This window comes from Neolamprologus brichardi, chromosome 23 (assembly GCF_056152115.1).
Source record: "Neolamprologus brichardi isolate AB-2024 chromosome 23, ASM5615211v1, whole genome shotgun sequence".
NCBI classification, from domain to species: domain Eukaryota; kingdom Metazoa; phylum Chordata; class Actinopteri; order Cichliformes; family Cichlidae; genus Neolamprologus; species Neolamprologus brichardi.
In genome coordinates this window covers 37,329,537-37,349,120 of record NC_142125.1, presented here as the reverse complement: position 1 = coordinate 37,349,120, position 19,584 = coordinate 37,329,537, and the positions used below count along the sequence as shown (strand labels likewise).

At 41.1% G+C, this 19,584-nt stretch overlaps 2 protein-coding genes across 3 annotated transcripts in view; both read right to left on the bottom strand.

Moving 5' to 3' along the window:
• appa (amyloid beta precursor protein a) overlaps nt 1-1,346 on the bottom strand; it is a 35,857-nt gene extending 34,511 nt beyond the window's left edge. Inside the window, exon 1 of one of the 2 annotated variants that reach the window (XM_087836851.1) lies at nt 1,099-1,346. In XM_087836851.1, coding sequence (XP_087692977.1) covers nt 1,099-1,158 — 60 coding nt within the window. In that variant the 5' untranslated portion in view covers nt 1,159-1,346. The remainder of the gene's footprint in view (nt 1-1,098) is intronic. The other variant, XM_087836852.1, reaches the window with a different exon arrangement.
• Nucleotides 1,347-1,804: 458 nt separating this feature from the next.
• On the bottom strand, nt 1,805-12,978 carry cyyr1 (cysteine/tyrosine-rich 1). Its single transcript, XM_087836209.1, has 4 exons — nt 12,644-12,978; nt 8,920-9,019; nt 6,847-7,010; nt 1,805-2,902 (listed from the first exon to the last, which is right to left on the bottom strand). The coding sequence occupies exons 1-4, from the start codon at nt 12,717-12,719 to the stop codon at nt 2,769-2,771; spliced, it is 474 nt and encodes a 157-aa protein (XP_087692335.1). The 5' UTR covers nt 12,720-12,978; the 3' UTR covers nt 1,805-2,768.
• Nucleotides 12,979-19,584: the final 6,606 nt, after the last annotated feature.

The following is a 19,584-nucleotide window of genomic DNA, read 5'->3' as shown; positions in this document are numbered from 1 at the left end:
ATAAATGCTGCAGTGCACCGCCGCCATCTTACTTCTCTATTCTCGCCCATCTAATACGTGGAGGGCGTTTGTGGCGTTTTGTTTTCTCGCAGAAACTCGCATATTCGCTATTTTATTTTTACATTGTTATTGTATTTAAAGCCCCGTCATCCCAAGCTTTTATTATTATTATCGTGAGAGAATTACGTTTTTACTTACACTTACAAAACAAACAAAAAACACGCCCACTGCCAATAAATTAGCCCCGGGGATATAGAAAATGAGACAATACGCTTTTACGTTTATTCACCGTGATTAGTATAACGAGATTGAATTAGCGCAGATGACCACTGGACAGGAACAGATTCCGTAACCATCTGCGCAGTGTCACTGGCTGGAAATGGTTCGCTGGCAAACCGGACCGGTTTGTAACGTTTTAAATCACAGCAAAACGAGCAGTTTCTCAGTTTTAACGCAAAGTGAAGGGGGGAAAGGGAAACACATAGGCTACAGGTTTAAGTCAAAGGTTTCGGAGCTTGTCTCCTTTGTCACAAAGACTCAGTAAATGAAATGAAATTACACGTAAAGCGAGGGTATTTAAATTAAACTACGTGAATACATCATTTGTTTCAAATTGTACTTGTTAACAACAGACAGTGAAGCATAGTAATGAAATAGCCCAGTAGATAAGCGAAATTGTACTAAATATTAACGTCGCCTCTGATTTAGGAATCTAAAATAATTCATGTTTAGCGTTCAAGTTAGCTTGATTGTTTTACATTACACTTCCGGTTACAGCCTTCAACACAAAACAAACTGCGCATTTATATTCAAACACACCGTGTTAGGAGCAGTTTTATAGGACAGAAATAACAGCTTGTTGTTGATGGATCGGTAGACACAATACATTTACCTACAAAGATTTAATTCCTTCTTTTTTTTTTAAAAAAAATTAAACAAATCTAGTCTAAGCTTTACCTTTGAAGGAACAGTTCAACTTCCGGTCTCCTTTTAGCTACCTCTAGCTCACTTGACTCAGCCGACATCAACAATATGGTGGAGGGGGATAAATGCTACAAATTCTCGCACATAGGGGAAAAAATGAAGCTTTTCTCTTACCTCGACAGCCAGAGCCGAAGCCGCTAAAACCAGCAGCAGTAAAGCTACTCGGTCCCCCATGCCTTTTCGCTAAAACAACGCTCCTACAGGCTAGCGTTATACCGCACCGTTTTCTAAAGCTTTGCGTCAGGCGAGAAAACGAGTCTGCTCAGCGCCGGTGTCTCCCGTTGTCTGATGGTGAGCGATACCGAGGCTGTACAGCTGCTCAGCGCCGGATCACCTGACCACGGCAGAGTGGGATTAACACACACACATACACACTCACGCGCTATCTTCCCGGCGCGCACACGTTTGTTTAAATCGCTCGTTGAGCTTACTCACACGCGCACATAGCCTACTTGCGCGCGCATGTTCCCTTTTTTATTTTAGAGCAAAAAACAAAACAAAAAAAGTCCCCAAGCATTAAGTTTCTTTTAACTGAGAAAAATAAATCCCCCAGTATTAGTCATGATTAGTATTATTCTGTTTATTTTAATGTCAGCCTTGTTTCTAGCTTACTTCACTATATTGAGCAACTGTAATGCTGCTATTATGAGTCACTGGATTATATTGTGAATATTTGTATTCCTGTTATGAGTTTTTGTTATTAGGAAAACATATTAAACAGAAAAAACCCAATAAAACAAGTTGTATTATTAATCATAGTGTAAAGGAATACTGGAGTTAACACTTTAAACACATTTTATTTACAACAGTTATTGGAAACAGTAACAAAGCACTTTATTTACCTCACTATATTTATTACATGGTTTAAATCCTTTCCATCATTCACAGTCAGCCTGGGAAAGCGACCTCATTGTGCTATGGCTGAGGCCACTCTAGATTAAAATCTTTAAATCAGCCTTCAGCTATAATTCCACCATGAATCTGTTACTGTGTCAGTTCAACAATTTCATAAAACACAACAGAAAGACATGTTTCTGTTTCAGTGTGACCACAGTTCATAACATGTTTTTTCAAGTAAGACAATTAAAAAAAACCCAAAAAAAACCAAAAAACAAACCAAAACAGTTCATTAATCCTTACAAGCCATCCAGGCCATTAAGACAGGCATTATTATGAATTATATTCAAGTCTTTATGTGACAGGTCCAGACCTGCATTTAAAAAAACAGACTTAATCATCAATGTACACTTCAGACGCTGACATAACTCAAGATTTAAAACAAACAAACAAGAAAAACCCATGAGGGCTTGATAACTTTCTGTAAGTCTACACTGTGTCCAGGAAAGACTCTTTGCCTCAAGTGATACGAGCTTTCTCCCCTCTGTGCTGACAAAATGATCATTTGAATGCTTTTAATGTGCACAGGTGTGGGGGACGGATAAGGGATATCGGTTATTAGCGGGCAAAAAAGTACCAGCTGCAGGCCAGCAGGGCTGCTAACTGTTAAGTCTATCATCAGATGAGTTGAGGCTCTTTGGCCAGCTTGACCCACATTTGTCAAATGATTACTTCCCCGCCACGTCTTCAACTACAGAGCAGCAGAAATACGGGAAAGCTGAACCAAGTGCTCTGGCCTGCCAGTTAGGTTTGTGTTTCAGTGTGGAAATTTTTGGTGGTCACACCCAAATTGCAACACCAGCTCGCTGCTTCGGAGTTCGGATTTGCACAGCCGTCTCTGTGTCTGCGAATCTGGGCCGTGGCAGCATGTTTAGTGCAGCGGGGATTCACTTTCGAATGTATCCAGGGTAAGGAGGCGGCGGGGAGTAGTTAGCTGACCTAGGCTGTGTTGGGGTGTAGGGCGGGGGATGAAGGGATGGAGGGTACATCTCACAGTCGTAAGTGTATGGAGGCGGTGGACCTGTGTGTGAGAACAAAATTGACAGTAAGCAGGCTGGTCAAAAAAAACAACTCAGTTATTCTGTAATAATTGCAGGCTTCACATTTCTTCCATATTCAATATGAATAAGACCCACTGAAGCTCAGGATGCCTGCCCCAATTTTACTACAGGTTTCACACGACAGTTGCACCCTCTAGTGGTTACATAGAGAAACCACATTCTTTGGTGCCCATGCTGAATGAAGGAAGAAATGGAAATACTGTAAAAAGGCACTTTAGTTGACCCCCTCTATCAATTTCACTGAGGAAACTTGCATTATTTACAAGAACAACAAAGCTGCAGATATAACAGAAAAGGGGTTAAGAGGTTAGAGCTTGCAAACAGTCACATAGTGGTGAGTAAGGACTTTATTTTAAAATGACTAGTGCTGATAGGGAAAATAAATAAAAAATGAATATTAATCAAAAGTGACTCACTTATGGGATTGGAGTAAGCAAGTAATAGCAGCAACTACTCCTCACACCCAGTGGAGAAACAAGCGTACGTTTATTATACAGTACATGCACTGACATTGCACTGTGCTGTATTCATGAAACATGATCAGAGCTGCAGGGCAGCGCGGCGAGCTCTCGGCCAGTGTAACATCAAGGTGATACGCAGAGAAGAATGAAACATGATAAATAAACAATGAGCCCCAGGAGGAAAAAAAACAAAAACAAAACATAGTAGCATTCCTTAGGCTGGAGAGTATCATAGAACACAGACTATGATACGCAGACAATGTACCTTGTGAGAACAAGGTGGAAACATTGTTGCCATTTTCTCCCTCTTAAGCAGGAACAGAGTGTATCAGATGTGGAGCTCTGAGAGCAGGGAGAAAAAACAAGCATAGAATCTAGCAGATAATGAAAGCTATTTAAAGAAAAGTACTTATTTGTCTATAATGATTAAATAGTGGCAATGGTAAATCTGTTTGTGGTCCCGGTGGAGCTTGTAACATAATATGCTCCTTCATTTTTCTTTTTCAATTTTATTTTCTGGTGTCGCCTGAGGCCAGTAGATAAGGTTTCACCATACCAAAATCAGTGTAGCAGCCTCATTTGTGCGTAAGTCATCATGTAGACCCAAATGAATTACTTAGACTGCTTCCTGATAAACTATAGTATAAATAAACTTCTAATACTAATAATATATTCATATATGACAGATTTGTTACAAACAATTGAGCAGCATTAACTAATAAATATCCTTAAAATGTTTGATTAACTTGGTTGTACTGCTTTTATTATTGTTCAGTATTGCCCTTTAACAGTTATAACACTAAGGCTACGTCCACACGTACACGGGTATTTTTGAAAACGGAGATTTTCCGTTTTCATTTTAAAAAATAATCCCGTCCACACGTAAAGGCAGAAAAGAAGGAAAACGCTGCTAGGAACATGCCAAAGCAACAGGTGGCGATATATTCCTAACCGTGCAGAAATGTTGGCCAATCAGAAACCTCGGTGGGAAAAAGTAAACAAAGCTGGGGCATAGAAGCAGAACCGAGTCGTATGTGTGGAGGGACAGTAACTGTGTGTGTATATGTAAGCATTTAAACACTGCACAGAGTACAATTAACAGTAACAGTATTGTAGAAATTCATTTCAACGAAACAATAACGTGGCGCACAGTGTGACGTCAAAAAAGGCGCACAACTTTGACGCTGCATTTTCTCCGTTTTTCTCGTCCACACGTAAATGCAAAAACAGAGTTTTCAAAAATATCCACCCTGGCCGGAGTTTTTAAAAATCACCGTTTTCAGTGACCAAAAACGCCGTTTACGTGTGGACGAAAGGTGCAAACGCATAGAAAAATCTGCGTTTTCAAAAATACCCGGGTATGTGTGGACGTAGCCTGAAAGTGCACATGTGCTCCAGTATATAGTATTGTTCCGGTGCCCACCTAGAACCGGCAGATGCAGCCCACAAGATGTGTCCTAATGTTGTTCTTATGGGAAATATCCCAATTCTGGGTGCAAATGCTGCGTGCTAATCACGCTGAAAAGCAGACCAGCTCTGATATGGAGCAGACTCAGAACGGCACTAGGGGTACTATTTTGGTGTAAAAAGGGCAATAGTTTGTCCAGAAGAAATGCTCCAACTCCAATATGCATTCAGCACTGTCTACAGCACATGTAGCATAATAGGATCACAACTAAATAGCTTGAAACCCCAGACCCATCATTAACATTAATTAATGATTTTAGTTTAAAAAAAAAAAATAGTTACAGCTATCAGTGTTCAACAATAGTAGAGCCTGATCGATATAGAATTTTTAAGACCGATACCAATATTTAATGATTTAATGCTGACGTGTGTAAAATCTCACCACTAGATGTCAGTAGATTGTAGTCAACTAAGCACTGTTTTCTTACCCCTACAGATAATACTAGTTATGGTGGCCGCTATACTACAAACACATTAACTTTAGATCCCCATAATGGCCACAGACAGTCAGCATGTTTCTAATACTGTTTGTACAAATTATATAATAACAGATTTAAATAATACCAACACTTAGCAATGACTTCAAAACAGATTCAATCAATTAAATATTTTGCAGTATTTTACGTTTTTACCCCAAAGTCACCTCGAAAAGTCTGACCACTGTTCATCTGTATTGGGTGTACTAAGACAACAAAAGCCTCAGCCTGACACAGACTGGATCTGCTCCGGAGTCTCGTGCTGTGTGGGTGGACCATCAGTCCATTGTTTATCTCAGCTGTCAATATGCCAGTGTAAAGCGTCCATGTCTACTCCGGATGAGGCTTTGAAACTTTGTGAAAGGAGTTCAATACAGGTCGCTGAGTCAGTGAAGTTCACTTGTGAAGATGACAAGTGAGTTGTTGAGGATAACCTAAACTTTTTTGTCAGTAAATCCTGCACTTTTAGCTGTTATTAGCTGGTGTTTTGCCAGAGTAATTACCCCTGTCAGAAATTGTACCGCAGTGGCACAACACCGGCTCGTGGTCAACTGTCCAGAGAAGGGGGGGGGGGGGGGGGGGGGGGTCACATGTCTAATCTGCTGACAGTAAGTAATTGTGACAATATCTGTAATAAATAAGCATGTTTATGCACGTTTCTGTGTGCTAGAGCAGCGGTCCCCAACCCCCGGGCCTCGGACCGGTACCGGTCCGTGAGTCGTTTTGTACCGGGCCGCGAGAGTTGAGGCTCAGGTGTGAAATGTATGGTTTTCAGGGTTTTTATCGGTTTTCAGCGTTATTTTGTTATCGTTTTTATCGTTAACTCGGTTTTCCTGGGTCTTTTCACGTGTGTTTTGAATAAATCTTCTTTTTTTTCGTTACCGGTACTAGTTTTATTTTGTTGTATTTATCCGCGACACCTTAAAGGCCAGTCCGTGAAAATATTGTCCGGCATAAACCGGTCCGTGGCGCTAAAAAGGTTGGGGACCGCTGTGCTAGAGCACTGATTTCAGTTCTGGAGATGCGGCTTTAGGTGAGAAGGAAGAAGATGACATTTTAATAACATGTCCCTTTCCTTTACGTTTTCACTTCTTTGGTGAAGAGGACTACTTCTCCGTTGATAAAACAATATTATGATCCTTCATATCAAGTCTGAAGGTGCAGACACAAATTGAAATTTACCTAAGCAAATGCCTGTTTGTTTTCCAGGTATACACAAATATTGCCCTCTGGTGGAGAGCACGCCTGAGAGCAACACTTGTGACATAGTTGAAAGGCGTTTCTCCTCTCTTCTTTACTTTTTACTATTTGATGAAAATGATGACAGATGACAATATTGACCTATTGATAAATCTTTCTGTCTTAAAGAGTAAATATCTAATTCTCTTGCCCCTTGTATGCAGTTAAAATCCAATTAACTTGATGTATTTTAAAATATATATAATATAGTAATAAAGGTATAGGACACATCAAGTTGTGTGGTTGTGTATATTGGCCCACCTGGATAGCCCTGGGTCACAGTGCTGATGTTATAGGAGGTGCTGAACACGCCGACCCGTGCACCACGCCCGTTCTTCATGCACATGCACACGCACAGGAATAAGGCTGCCACGGCCCCCATCAAAAACACCACACCAAAAACAATACCAGAGATGGCAGTGCCTCTGGAAAAAACACACACACACACACACACACACACACACACACACACACACACACGTGAGAAAGGAGGCGGCTGTCTCCAACAGACATGCTACCCAATATTTCTAAGGTGCTGCCATGGAGATAAAATGCAGCATCTGATGTAACTCAGCTGTGTGTGATATGCGTGTGCCTGTGACCATGTGACTGCTGAAGATCTTGTGAACTGGCACTGGAAAATAGAAAAAGGACTCATCGCTGACAGGTTTGTTACATCTTCGTGGTCAGCATGAGTCAACATGTCAGCCAAGGCTGCTTTGCAAATTCTGAATATAATCAAGCCTTAAAAGGTTATCAGATAGAATTGGTACAAATATACACATAAGATGCAGGGAAAAAAAATGAAGGATACAGTTACTTTTTTACAATTACCATCAATTCAATTTCAATACAGTTTTATTTATAGCACCAAATAAGAACAACAGTTGCCTCAAGGCGCTTTATCTTTGAAGATAAAAAAAACTAGAAAAACCACAAAAATCAGACGACCCCCTATGTGCAAGCACTTGGTGAGAGCAGGAAAGAAAAACTCAATTTTAACAGGAACCTGCAACAGAGCTAGGCTCAGGGATGGACAGCCATCTGTCGTGATGAGTTGGAGGTGAGGGGAGAAAGACCGGACAAAAGGCATGCTAAGACTTTAAAGGTCTGAAAGATATGTTAAAGGAGACCTACATCCATCCTCCATTGTCTTAAGGGTTGCCGGGGGGGCTTGTGCCTAATGAGAGCTTGGGTGCAGCCTGAGCAGGCCACCAGTCTATTGCAGAGCTAAAGGGGACATGTTAAACCCTCACTTTAAGCCAATGTACTTCTGATCGGCTGCCCCTCATAAACAAAAGATCTGAACTGGGCTGACCATATTAGGGATATCTGCTCTCACTGACATCACATGGAGCCAAATATTTTTTTAAAACTGCCAATTATTATTATTTTTTTAGACCAGTCTGAAGCCCGAGCCCTTGACTTGCAGGGACTATTTGCACATGCAGTGACATGATTTAAAACCGGCCATACAAATATAGGAAAAGCCCCCAGGTCCCCTTGTATGCGCTAAAGCAGCTGTGCTGTGCAGGTCAACTGAATGTCTTCTGAATAGCTCCGACCTGAATGAGTTCTCTCTCCTTTAAATAACCTCCACACTTTAAACGCACGCTGAGGAGGTGTCGATTCCAGTCAGAGATTCAAATACTGAGGGCTTTCTTAGCCAGCATTTACCGACTCTGAGCAGATTAAATCATTGACCTCCTTTTTACGCTTTTAGCACCAAACTACCAAAGCACGTCAAGCTCTTCCTTCCACTCTTAGTTTTATGGTGGCAGCAAAAGAAAAGAAAAACTAAAACAACAAAACAGTAAACACAGACATCGGATAATGCGTTCTCTTATTTCCAGTAGGATCCGACACAATACATGTAATGTGACCGTGAACTGATGGGAGATAATTGCGGCTTCCTGGCAACCAAGGCTGTTAAAGGCTGGACAGCTACACCGGGACCTCGAGTCAGTACTTCATTTATCCTGATGAAAGTGTCTGACAAACAGATTTGCCAGCGGCTACACCTGCATTTTGTTATCAGCTATATTTAGACACAAAAAAGGGAAAGGGTGATGGCAGTCTTAACACCACCCCTAGATATTTTTGCCTTTACAGAAATCAGGACCTTAAAACTTGAGGAAACTCCAACAAAAACACTGTCTTTGATATCTCTGTATTGCTTCCGGTGTACGTGGGGTGACGTGATACTGTAAATTGTGGTATCGACCTGATATAAAGTAATAAAGTATCGATCCTGCTGGGCTAGTATCGATCCAGTACCAATACCATTAGTATCGATACTATCGATATTTGGATTAATCCCCCACCTCTACTTACGAGAGGACGTCTCCCACATAGGCGTAGTAGGAACAGCAGAAAGGCGGCGACCCATCGCAGCAGTACTCTACGCAGCCCTCACACTGGGCCTCGCTGCCACCTGTAACACACACAAAAGCAACCACACACGGGTTACAGACTGCTAATGCAGGATGTTATAGGTTTGTGTAGCCAAAGAAGTGCAAGTGGACAAAAAGGTGAAGCCTGAGAGATAGTTCCTTCGATGAAATAGTGGAAATAAAAAGTCACAGAGCATTGTCAAGGTGTTAAGCTGCCAGTGTACACTTCAAAAACTTCTTCATTCAGGTCTTGCCAACACTTTTTGATCCTTTCCCATCATGAAAAAGAAAAAAAAACTTCAACACTATAATGAAACCTCTTATGAACTAACCCCTAAGCACACAACCTCCAACTGGCAGCTTCTATTTATATTTCAAGACAGATTTAAAGGCGCTGCCTGCGTTAAATGCACCTGCGGAGCATTCAGGGGAAAAGAAAAAGAGAAACACACACATTAGGGTTTTGTTTCAGTGCACTCAGCCAACCCTGCTTGCCTCCATCACAATAATGTTTCTTAATATTAGCCAGCGGGGACAAAAACATTTTAATTAAGTCTTCAAGTACAAAGAAAAATGTCACAATGGCCTATGAAAGAAGAACCTCCTGATGGCATAAAACAGCAAGGCCACGTGCCGTTCAGGGTTTCACCGTTGAAAACTACATGTGCACGGTTTATTTTCCCACACGCAGGCTGGACCGAGGTGGCAAAACAGCCCACGTGTCCCACCGGCTGAATCAAACACTGTAGGCTGATGTAGGATGACAGACAAATCTGTGACACAGCAAAAAAACATAACACTTTTCATATGATGACGTACCGGTAATATTAAATTTAGATCGTGTTAGGATACCAGAACCTTCCTTGTCTTAAGGTTAAGGTTTTTAAAGCTTATTCCATGGGCTTGAATATAACCCAGCCACTGGTTAATAAACTATATGTAAAATAAAGAAATGACCTATTTTGTAAGTGTTTTTATGGCACTGCATTACTGTACCTACATTAAAATCAATCCAGTGGTTTCTGCAGCTTCTACCTGATGACAAGAGTCTTTTGATTAGCTTAAAATGACTTGATATCCTTCATGACAGCTATGTTTGACATATTATAAGCCAACAAGTCATTTACAACTGTTTAAATACAGGCAATCCTTTTTGGTACTTCACCAGTCCCAAGCCTGGATAAATGGGAAGAGCTGTGTCATGGAGAGTATCTGGCATTAAATCTTGGTGAGGCATTTGGACACGGTGGACACCATCGACTCTTTTCCACTGACTCTGGGTGTAATCTGGTGCCTAACCTGGAACCGGCACCACCACAAAGTTGTTGTCCCAAAACTGTGTGAGGCAATATTTTGTATTAATCACTTATATTGTGCAACATAAAAAAAAAAAAGAAGATGAAACCGCTGTTGTGGTTTTCTGTTTGAGAGCTCACAGCTGATTTCACAGATCCATATTCAGTCCACTCTCGGTTTCTTCCCACCAAAATTACACAAACTTCTTCTAATGCTGCGTTCCATTGTGTAGCCTGTGTACAGGTATGCAACACCCAGGCAATGCGGCACTAGGCAACCACCAGGGACACAAGGCTCACTTCTCAGAAGTGATCAAATGAGGGATGGTTTTTAAAAGGAACTCAAGCAGAACTGGCTCTGCACTTGAACAATAGATTTGAGAATAAGCACCAAACAATGCAGTTTATCAGTAATAATAGCACGCCCCTAGCTTAGCAGCTCCTTCTGTCAAGGCTGCCATGACTTCAACTTGATAGAAGTAGATTTTTTTCCACTGCATTCAGGCTCCGGGAGATAAAACCGAGCATTTACCAAAACTGATGAAAAATCAAGAAGAAAACTGAAATCTCTGTGGACCATCATGCTCTGACTCAGAGACTGCAAATTGCTAGAAAAAATGCATTTGGTACAAATGAAGCATAAAGATTGGTCTTATTATAGGCAGCCTAGACTCCAGTGTTTTGGAGAGTTGACCGAAGATGTCTCAACCTCTAAAATTAGTTTTTTAGCTATTCCATTAAGTACCCATTTCCTACGAGCCCCTCAGCTTTGAGAAAAGCCACATTGCTGGAGTTCAGGCAAACTTTAAGAGTCCTCAAGATCTGTTTAGGCTCTCAGTCATCACGCTCATGGCAGTCTTGTGATGTGATGATCAATAGTGGGTGTCCAAAGGGGACAACCTCCACTAGGGTTTAAATACGCAGGTCTCTCCACCTTTTTTGTTTTTAGAACTGAGGAAGCCTCTCGGATGGGAGGTCCAGTCACCCTTTTTTTCCCCTCCCAAGCTCTTAAGAGCACTCATGACTGTGGCTCTCAAATTAGCACACGATCGTGAGCCTCAGCAATCCACCAGCTGAATTAATTACCCTTTGAGTGTTAGACCATTAGAATAAGATACAGTACAAGTGTTTGTGTACGCGTGATGGATCAAATTAAGATGGTTTCAGAGCTTTTCTCCTTCTGCGCCGACGCAATTCACGATCCACAACGAGAATTTAACACCCATTTGAGTGAGTGACACTGGCAGGATCTCTTTTAGTGTGTGTGTTTGACTAATGTGCTTTATTAAACCCCCCCAGGGCTCAGCTAAAAAGCATTGTACACACAGCTGTGCCTCTCTGTATACTCGTCTCAACCTGCTGCCACGACACTAGCCCTTTTCATTCCGAAGGCTGTCTGCGATATTTGCAGCTTTTTCGCGCAGAAGGTCGGGAGCCTTTCACAACCAAGAGCGCGCCGGGGACGTGATTCAGATGAAGGACGCTGCAGGAAAAAAAAGGAAAAGAAAGGAAGAAAAAACAAGCATGTGTGTACACCCGGCTCGGCTTTCTCTCAGCAATCACTCACACTCAGACTGTGTTTGCCCAAGGGGAATATGCACACACATTTCCACACATGGGTTCAAACGGAGGCAGAGAAAGTAGATGAGAGGGATGGCTTTACATTACTACAGATGGAGGTATGTCATAAAAAACGTAATATGAAAATCGGGCAGGGCGGGGTGGCAGGGGCGTGTGCAGTGAAAGTGTGGATTTCCAAATCAGTTAAGCCTTTATTTATTTATCTTAGTTTAATAGATGCTGTCTTTGCAGTGGTGACACATCCTTTTAATTACACACTAGCTCCCTGAATCAAATACTTCCATGTCAAATCAATAGGAGGTCCCATTTTTGGTTTTTTTGCAGACCTCTGGTGTGCTCAGTCTGGGTGGTCCCTCTTGAGGTCCTGGCTCCTGTCTCTCCACACGCTGGGAGACAATGGGACCATGTCCTTCACCCCCCCACCCCCTTTTCTTTTTTGCTCCTTCTCTCAAATACATACACCAACCCCTCCAGCCAGTCCTCTCCCCTGCCCCCAACCACAGCAGCCCTGTAAGGCACACTTTAACTCAAGATGAGAAGTTTCTAGCAGTTTTCAAGTCCTGACTGTTCTCGGATTTTGAAAATCTCTACAAAAAACAAACAAAACAAACAAAAAAACCCCAATCATCCCCCCAAATGTTCTTATATATTAAACACAGTTTCCTTCCTTTCCAAACGTTTCATTGCGCTTGTCCAGTGGCTTATTTGTACGGCTGGAAGAGCCACTACAGCCACCTTAAAGGTGACTGGGAGATAAAAGTGTTTTAAACGATTAAAGCAGAAACTCACCGGTGAATAAACAGAGCAGCAGCGAGTTCCACTTCCATCTCACCGCCTGCGTCCTCCTCCTCCAGAGGTTTTCCATAATCTTCACTCACCGGGTGCCCACTTTTCCCCCTCTCTGCTCTTACTTTCTCAATCACAAAATATAAGAAAAAGCGCTCATTTACACTGCCTGGTCTCCTCACCTATACGGCTCTCCCAGTAGCATTGCCTTATCTCTTCATTCCCCCCGAAACACACAGCAGTTAGTTGGGCTACTTGTTTAAGCGCTCGGTTTGTTCCTCCACGTGTGAGCGTCTTTTCCTGTCCTGCTGGGTCTCGTTCTCACACCTCCGACTGATCGCCAAGGTTTTTTTTTTTTATTGTCCTGCCCTCCCCCCTGCCGTCCCCCCTTCTCTCAAATTACAGAGGGATACGGGCTATATATAAAAGCTTCTGGTCGAGACTTTCAAAATAAAATTAATGGATGGTTTTTATTTTTATTTGTTTATTTATTTAGATTTTTCTTCACCCGAAGTACATATATATATATATATAAATCAAGCTAAAACCATAAGCCCAAGTGGAAGACACCCTTTCATCTCACTTCTGCCAGACAACAGAAAGTGGTTGTTAATATTAAATTACGATTTTTATCATTTAAAAACGTTTCACGCGAAAGTATTAATTAGCTCGAGAGGTCTTAAGAAAAATACATTTCAAAAAGAAATATACCTTATTTTTTCCATATGCATTGAGTGTACTGTCATATAAAAAAATTAAAGATTTCAGAATAAAGGCACAAAGCCTTTGAGTTTTGTTGTTGTTTTTGAGGGAAACAACATTATTAGGCCTATTTTCTGTCTTCATGATACAAGCTTTTTTTTCTAGCTCTATAATTAGTTACCAGTTCAATACAAGGCCCGTATTCCAGATATCAATACCGATACCCATAGTTTTAACTTATAAATGCAGCTTACCTAGGGGAGAGCAGTGTGTCATGATTTATGAGATGATTATTTTCCATGATAATTAGTTACAACAATAAAATACAACTTTCAGCTTTTTTTGTATTTTGAAACTTTTTTGAAGAGCTGGAATTAAAATGCGCTTGTCCCTGAAGCACTTTGGGTCCGCTATGTTATTTAAATGTGCTATAGGCTATAAATAAAAGATGGATGTTGCAACAAAAAATAATTATTTTAACACAATTCAGTGCGCTTCATACTGAACTGAGAGGATAGAAACAAAGTATCGATCCTATCACGCTAGTATCGATCCAATACTAGTACCAGCATTGGTATCAATACTATCAATGTTTGGATCATTTCACATGCCTCTAATAATTACTTTCATTTTCATCAGTTTCATCAGTTAATTCTGACTCCTGTCTAAGGCTAGCATCACCAAACCAGGAATAGCCATGCATTTTATTGAAAATATTGCCATAATTAACAACATTTTCTGCAATTTTCACTTTGCAAAGATGACCTGCTGAAGCTCAAACTGAGAAAGGTGACTTTGAACATGACAGGGTTGTTGGTATTTGCATGCTTGGTATGACATTTTAAAAAACTGCTGATCTGGTGGGATTTTCCCATGCAAGCCTCTCTAGGGTTTACAGAGAATGGTCTAAAAGAGACCAATGAGTTCACTCCACTCAAATGACCCCCGCAGTCACCAAGTATCAACTCAATCGGGCACATTTGGGATTTGGAGACTGGAAATTTAATTCATGAACAATTAAGGCAGTTCTAAAGACAAAACATGGTCCAACCCTGTGCTAGTCATGTGCCACTAATAGAATGTAGGCCTATACTGTCAACCTACGCACTTTAAGACTTGTTTTGACTCTATAGCACATAGGTGTCAAACTCTGGCCCGCAGCCTAATTACATTTGGCCCGCGAAGCCATACCAAATTACTATCAGAGCTGGCCTACTGGTATTATACAGCTAATATATATATTGTTTAGTATTAAGCTTTGCTTGTTCCATATTCAGTTTTTCAGCAAAACGTGTTTGAGTCCATAAGAAAAGATTCATTCTTATATCTGGAGGAATAAATATATTTCAATAAATATTAACGTTTGCCCGCGACTTTGTTCCAGTTTTGAATTTTGGCCCACTGTGTATTTGAGTTTGACACCCCTGCGTATAGCACGTATCCATACAAATCATCACTACTGAATTTTAGTAGTTTATGGTTCAAATGTCTGGTAACTATAGCAACTCAGGTGTTCACGTTGTGGTAAGAGTTGAGTAGCAATGAGATGTAGTTAGCAATATTGGTATACAATGAATTTTACAGCCACTGGTGCTTTTACTTTGAAGGCACTGTCTGGGCTCCTCTTTTATCTTCGTTGTGACCGTCAGCCTGGCGCGGAGAGAGAAAGGTGCACGTGTTTCGACGTGCTCGCGCACACGCTTGTCCTCCACTCATCTCAGGGCGCAGCTTCTCGTGCTGCCGTCACATCACGACCTCTATTGAGATAAAAGAGGATAATGACCCACGGCGGCACGATACACCGCTTCACACCTGCCTGACAACACTCAGGGGATTTTTTTTACAGCAAGCGAAACAACACGAATCACACACGCTTAGATCCGTGTCAGGGACAGGGGAACACAAAAAGTTGCATAGCCCCTCAAACTCAGGGGTAGGGGGCGCATAATAGGTACAGAGAGCCATTAATTTTAAAACTGTATATACTGGATATTCTGTGTATTTATTATCTCACTCTTATTGCTTGTTCTTATTGTCCTTGTCTTCTATCTACCTCTGTTGTATGTTAATTGCCCCTTGGGGATAAATAAAGTCTTTCTGATTCTGATTCTGATTAAATCTGGTCCGTCTTTCAAGGCCTCTGCCTTCTGAGTATTGTATGCAGGAAAAATTATGGCCATGACAGCAGAAACCATTATTTATTATTTATTTAAGGGATTATATATATCTGATCACATGGCAGAGTAAAGGCAGTATATATAGGGGAGGGGAGGGACATTATTGCACCTTTAGCCAAAAGGGCAAGTCCACCACCCCCATGCACCCCCCACTGTGCTGGGAAATTTGGTCAGACACAACAGTTGTCCTTTTCTGCTGACTTCACCACAGAGAAAGAAGTGCAACATCAACTGCACGTCTCAGCTTTCTAACGAAATCCTGAACTCACCTTGATGTACTATGAATGGCCATTCTGGAGGCCTTTATCAGTAGAAAACAAAAAAGAAGCCCCAAATCAAGTTTTCAAGAGCTCCTCAGTGGGCCAGATTGGAGCGCTGGGCCAAATCTTGCATTTGACACCCCTGATCTAAAATGTGTACCAGTTTGAGGTGATGGTCTACCGTGCCGCCCTACACTTGAATACAATGGAGCTAAATGGCACTGGTCGTATGTGTTAAAAATACATATGAAAACCTCAGATCCAGTTTTCCTTTCCACCAAACTACACACCATCCACATCACTCTGCAGCAGTGTGAAGAGACATGTGGCCAGATGCTAGCAGTGGCACGACAGGATGTGAACACTAATATACCCCCACCCTCAAGCATGCTTTTTTTGGTTAGTGGATGTAGAGAGTAGAAATAAAATAGTTTCATATTATATATTCAAGACACTCCAGACATTTTTATAGCTGATATATTAAGTCACACGAAAAAAAAAAAGGCGTGGATGGAAACATATCACTACATGCCAAAGAAAAAAATGTGCAAACTCCAGTCCTGATTTCAGAAGTAATCTGTAACAATTTGACTTAAACTGTAGAATTTATCTAGAGGACTATGAACATTTTCATATCTGTGCTTGCACACTCATATTGCACTTTCTGCACAGGCCTACTGAAGTCCTCTTTTGGCCATAATGGGTTTAGATCCTCAAAATATGAATGCAGTTTCTTCTGCAGTTGGGAAAACTGGATCAAATTTGCCATAATTTAAACAAACTTTTACAAGCAACCAAGGGTGGCAAGAGGATGAAGGTAATTTAGTTCTCGGAAATGCCACCCACATCGAGCAGCGATGATTCATAATGCCTTCCAGATGTTTCTTTTAAGCTGTAATGATGTGACGGCAAGACATGTAAAAACAAGCAGGTAAAAAAAGAAGAAGAAGAGGAAGAAAGTAGGCATCGCTTTCATTTTAGACATTCACACTGAAGGTGACATCTCCCCCATAACTGTGTGATTTTCTATTAGCTGTAATTTGAGAGGGGAAAAAAAAAGCCAAAACATCACTGTGACCAGTTGTTTGGGCTGGTGACACATTATGCTATTATCAAGATTACAGAGACAGCCAATCTTCTTCTCAACCATCTATAATTAGGGGATAATCATTTCCTTTGTGCTGCACTGAAGCCGACAGGGCGGGAAATCATCTTCCTCGGGGCCAAACAGGAAGTGCCACATGTGCTCCAGCTTCTAGTTCAGGAGAGACGAGGTGGCAATCAAACTTTTCAATGAGGCAAAAATGAGACGTCAGTGGCTTCCTAAAAGTTATTTCCTGTTATACCGGACTGTACAGTAAGGACAGTGTATTTTCCACTTTCTGCACTGTAGCTCGACATGACAATGACTGCTTTTAAGCCGGATCTGAAGTAGCGCCTCGCTTTGATTAGACCAATTTTAGAGGAGGCGGTAAGGTAGGTGCTCGGCTTATTCAGAGTGACGTCAATGTACTCAGCACAACATTTGTTATATTACATCTGAAATTGAACAGATATATATGGGAATAATAACATAATAATGTCAGACCCATCCTTACCTTACTCACAAACAAGGAGTTCTTTTCAGTCGTGCACTGCAACTTACTTTTCTAATTTAGATAATTTACCTACTGGTGTGTGTGTGTGTGTGTGTGTGTGTGTGTGTGTGTGTGACAGAGAGAGAGAGAGAGAGAGAGAGAGAGAGAGAGAAATCCAACCAGGCCTAGGTGTTGCCGCTCGTTTTTTCAAGACAGATAACGATACCAATATTTCATGATTTTTAAAATCCAATATATTAACCGGTATTTTTTCTTTCTGACACATGAAACATAAAACAATTTCCCTAATGTTTGTTAAGTCTAGATATATGCGAGTCCTTACTAAGATAATATGGAAATGCAGTTTTAAATATAATCAGGTTGTGGATTACTCACTTGGATCAACTGGCTGGGAAGTTGCCAACACAATAGATGATGGATGAATTATCCAACATCAATACTCACAACATGGTTGAAGGGTATTTCTGCTGCTTCTCCTTTGCTTCTTAAATTTTCTTTTCATAATAAAATGCAGTTCTGATATATTGGCAAATAGCTAACATTGACTGATATAAGCTGGGCTCTACTAATAATGGATAACTCTGAGTCTTTACCAACCCCCTGTACAACTGTCATTTAGATGTGATGGTTACAGTTAGAAGCTACTGATTGTTTAGGTCACTAAGGTCCAAATAGATATAAAACACAGCAAAAATACTCTTTGTGTTCCACTTCCTTCTTTGACTTTAATAACAAAATGTATAAATAACATTTTATTAAGTCAAATAATTATACAGGTTGTACAAAATAAATAAAGTTTGGATATGGTTTAATTGGTTTAATTAATTTGAAATTAAGAGGTTGTCATGGCTGGAAGGGCTGGTGTGTTTGAGGAGGGGACCCAAAAGCAGAACGCACGGGAGACAAAACTAAAGAAGCGTTTATTTAGGCTGATAACTACAACAAAACAAAAACACAGGTGAACAGAGATGAGAAATTAATCAATAACCTGAACTGGCAGGTTAATGGCAATGCTGGAGAATACACCCCACCCACTCCATGACATAGTGGCCAGTCCCAGGAGCACAATTAGAACTGCATGTTCGGATGAAGACTTGAACAGCGGCTAAGTGAATAAGGATCTGTGTCCACAAATCCTCAGCAGTGACAACACTTAAACATCATAGTTCAAAATCTTCAGTGCACACCTTTTTCTCCGCTATGTTCAAAGCTGTTAAAGTAGAGGAAAAAGTCTTACATATTTCACAACAATTAAATGTTAGAGAAGCCTCTGAAAATGAGGCCAAGGTAACTTCCCAAGCAAAAACCTCTGCTTGTGCGCACAGCCCCTGAATCGCAACAAATAAGACAATAATAAGACAAGTGACTACAAAGTGATACCAGGCTAAGCGCAAGCATAAAGTGACACGTTGTGTGTGCACAATTTCTCTTGTTACCACTCTTCATATATCCGTGTGATAAAGTCCTGAATGCAGCATGTTAGTCCATCAAGTTCTAATTGAGCTTTAAATAAAATACAATCCGCTTTTCCTTGGATTTTCAGTTCAATTCAATTCAATTTCAATTCAATTTTATTTATATAGCGCCAAATCACAACAAATGTCGCCTCAAGGCGCTTCATAGATACAGAGAAAAGCCCAACAATCATATGACCCCCTATGAGCAAGCACTTTGGCGACAGTGGGAAGGAAAAACTCCCTTTTAACAGGAAGAAACCTCCGGCAGAACCAGGCTCAGGGAGGGGCGGGGCCATCTGCTGCGACCGGTTGGGGTGAGAGAAGGAAGACAGGATAAAAGACATGCTGTGGAAGAGAGACAGAGATTAATAACAGATATGATTCAATACAGAGAGGTCTATTAATACATAGTGAGCGAGAAAGGTGACTGGAAAGGAAAAACTCAATGCATCATGGGAATCCCCCGGCAGCCTACATCTATTGCAGCATAACTAAGGGAGGATTCAGGGTCACCTGGTCCAGCCCTAACTATATGCTTTAGCAAAAAGGAAAGTTTTAAGCCTAATCTTAAAAGTAGAGATAGTGTCTGTCTCCCGAATCCAAATTGGAAGCTGGTTCCACAGAAGAGGGGCCTGAAAACTGAAGGCTCTCCCTCCTATTCTACTTTTAAATACTCTAGGAACAACAAGTAGGCCTGCAGAGTGGGAGCGAAGTGCTCTAATAGGGTAATATGGTACTACAAGGTCATTA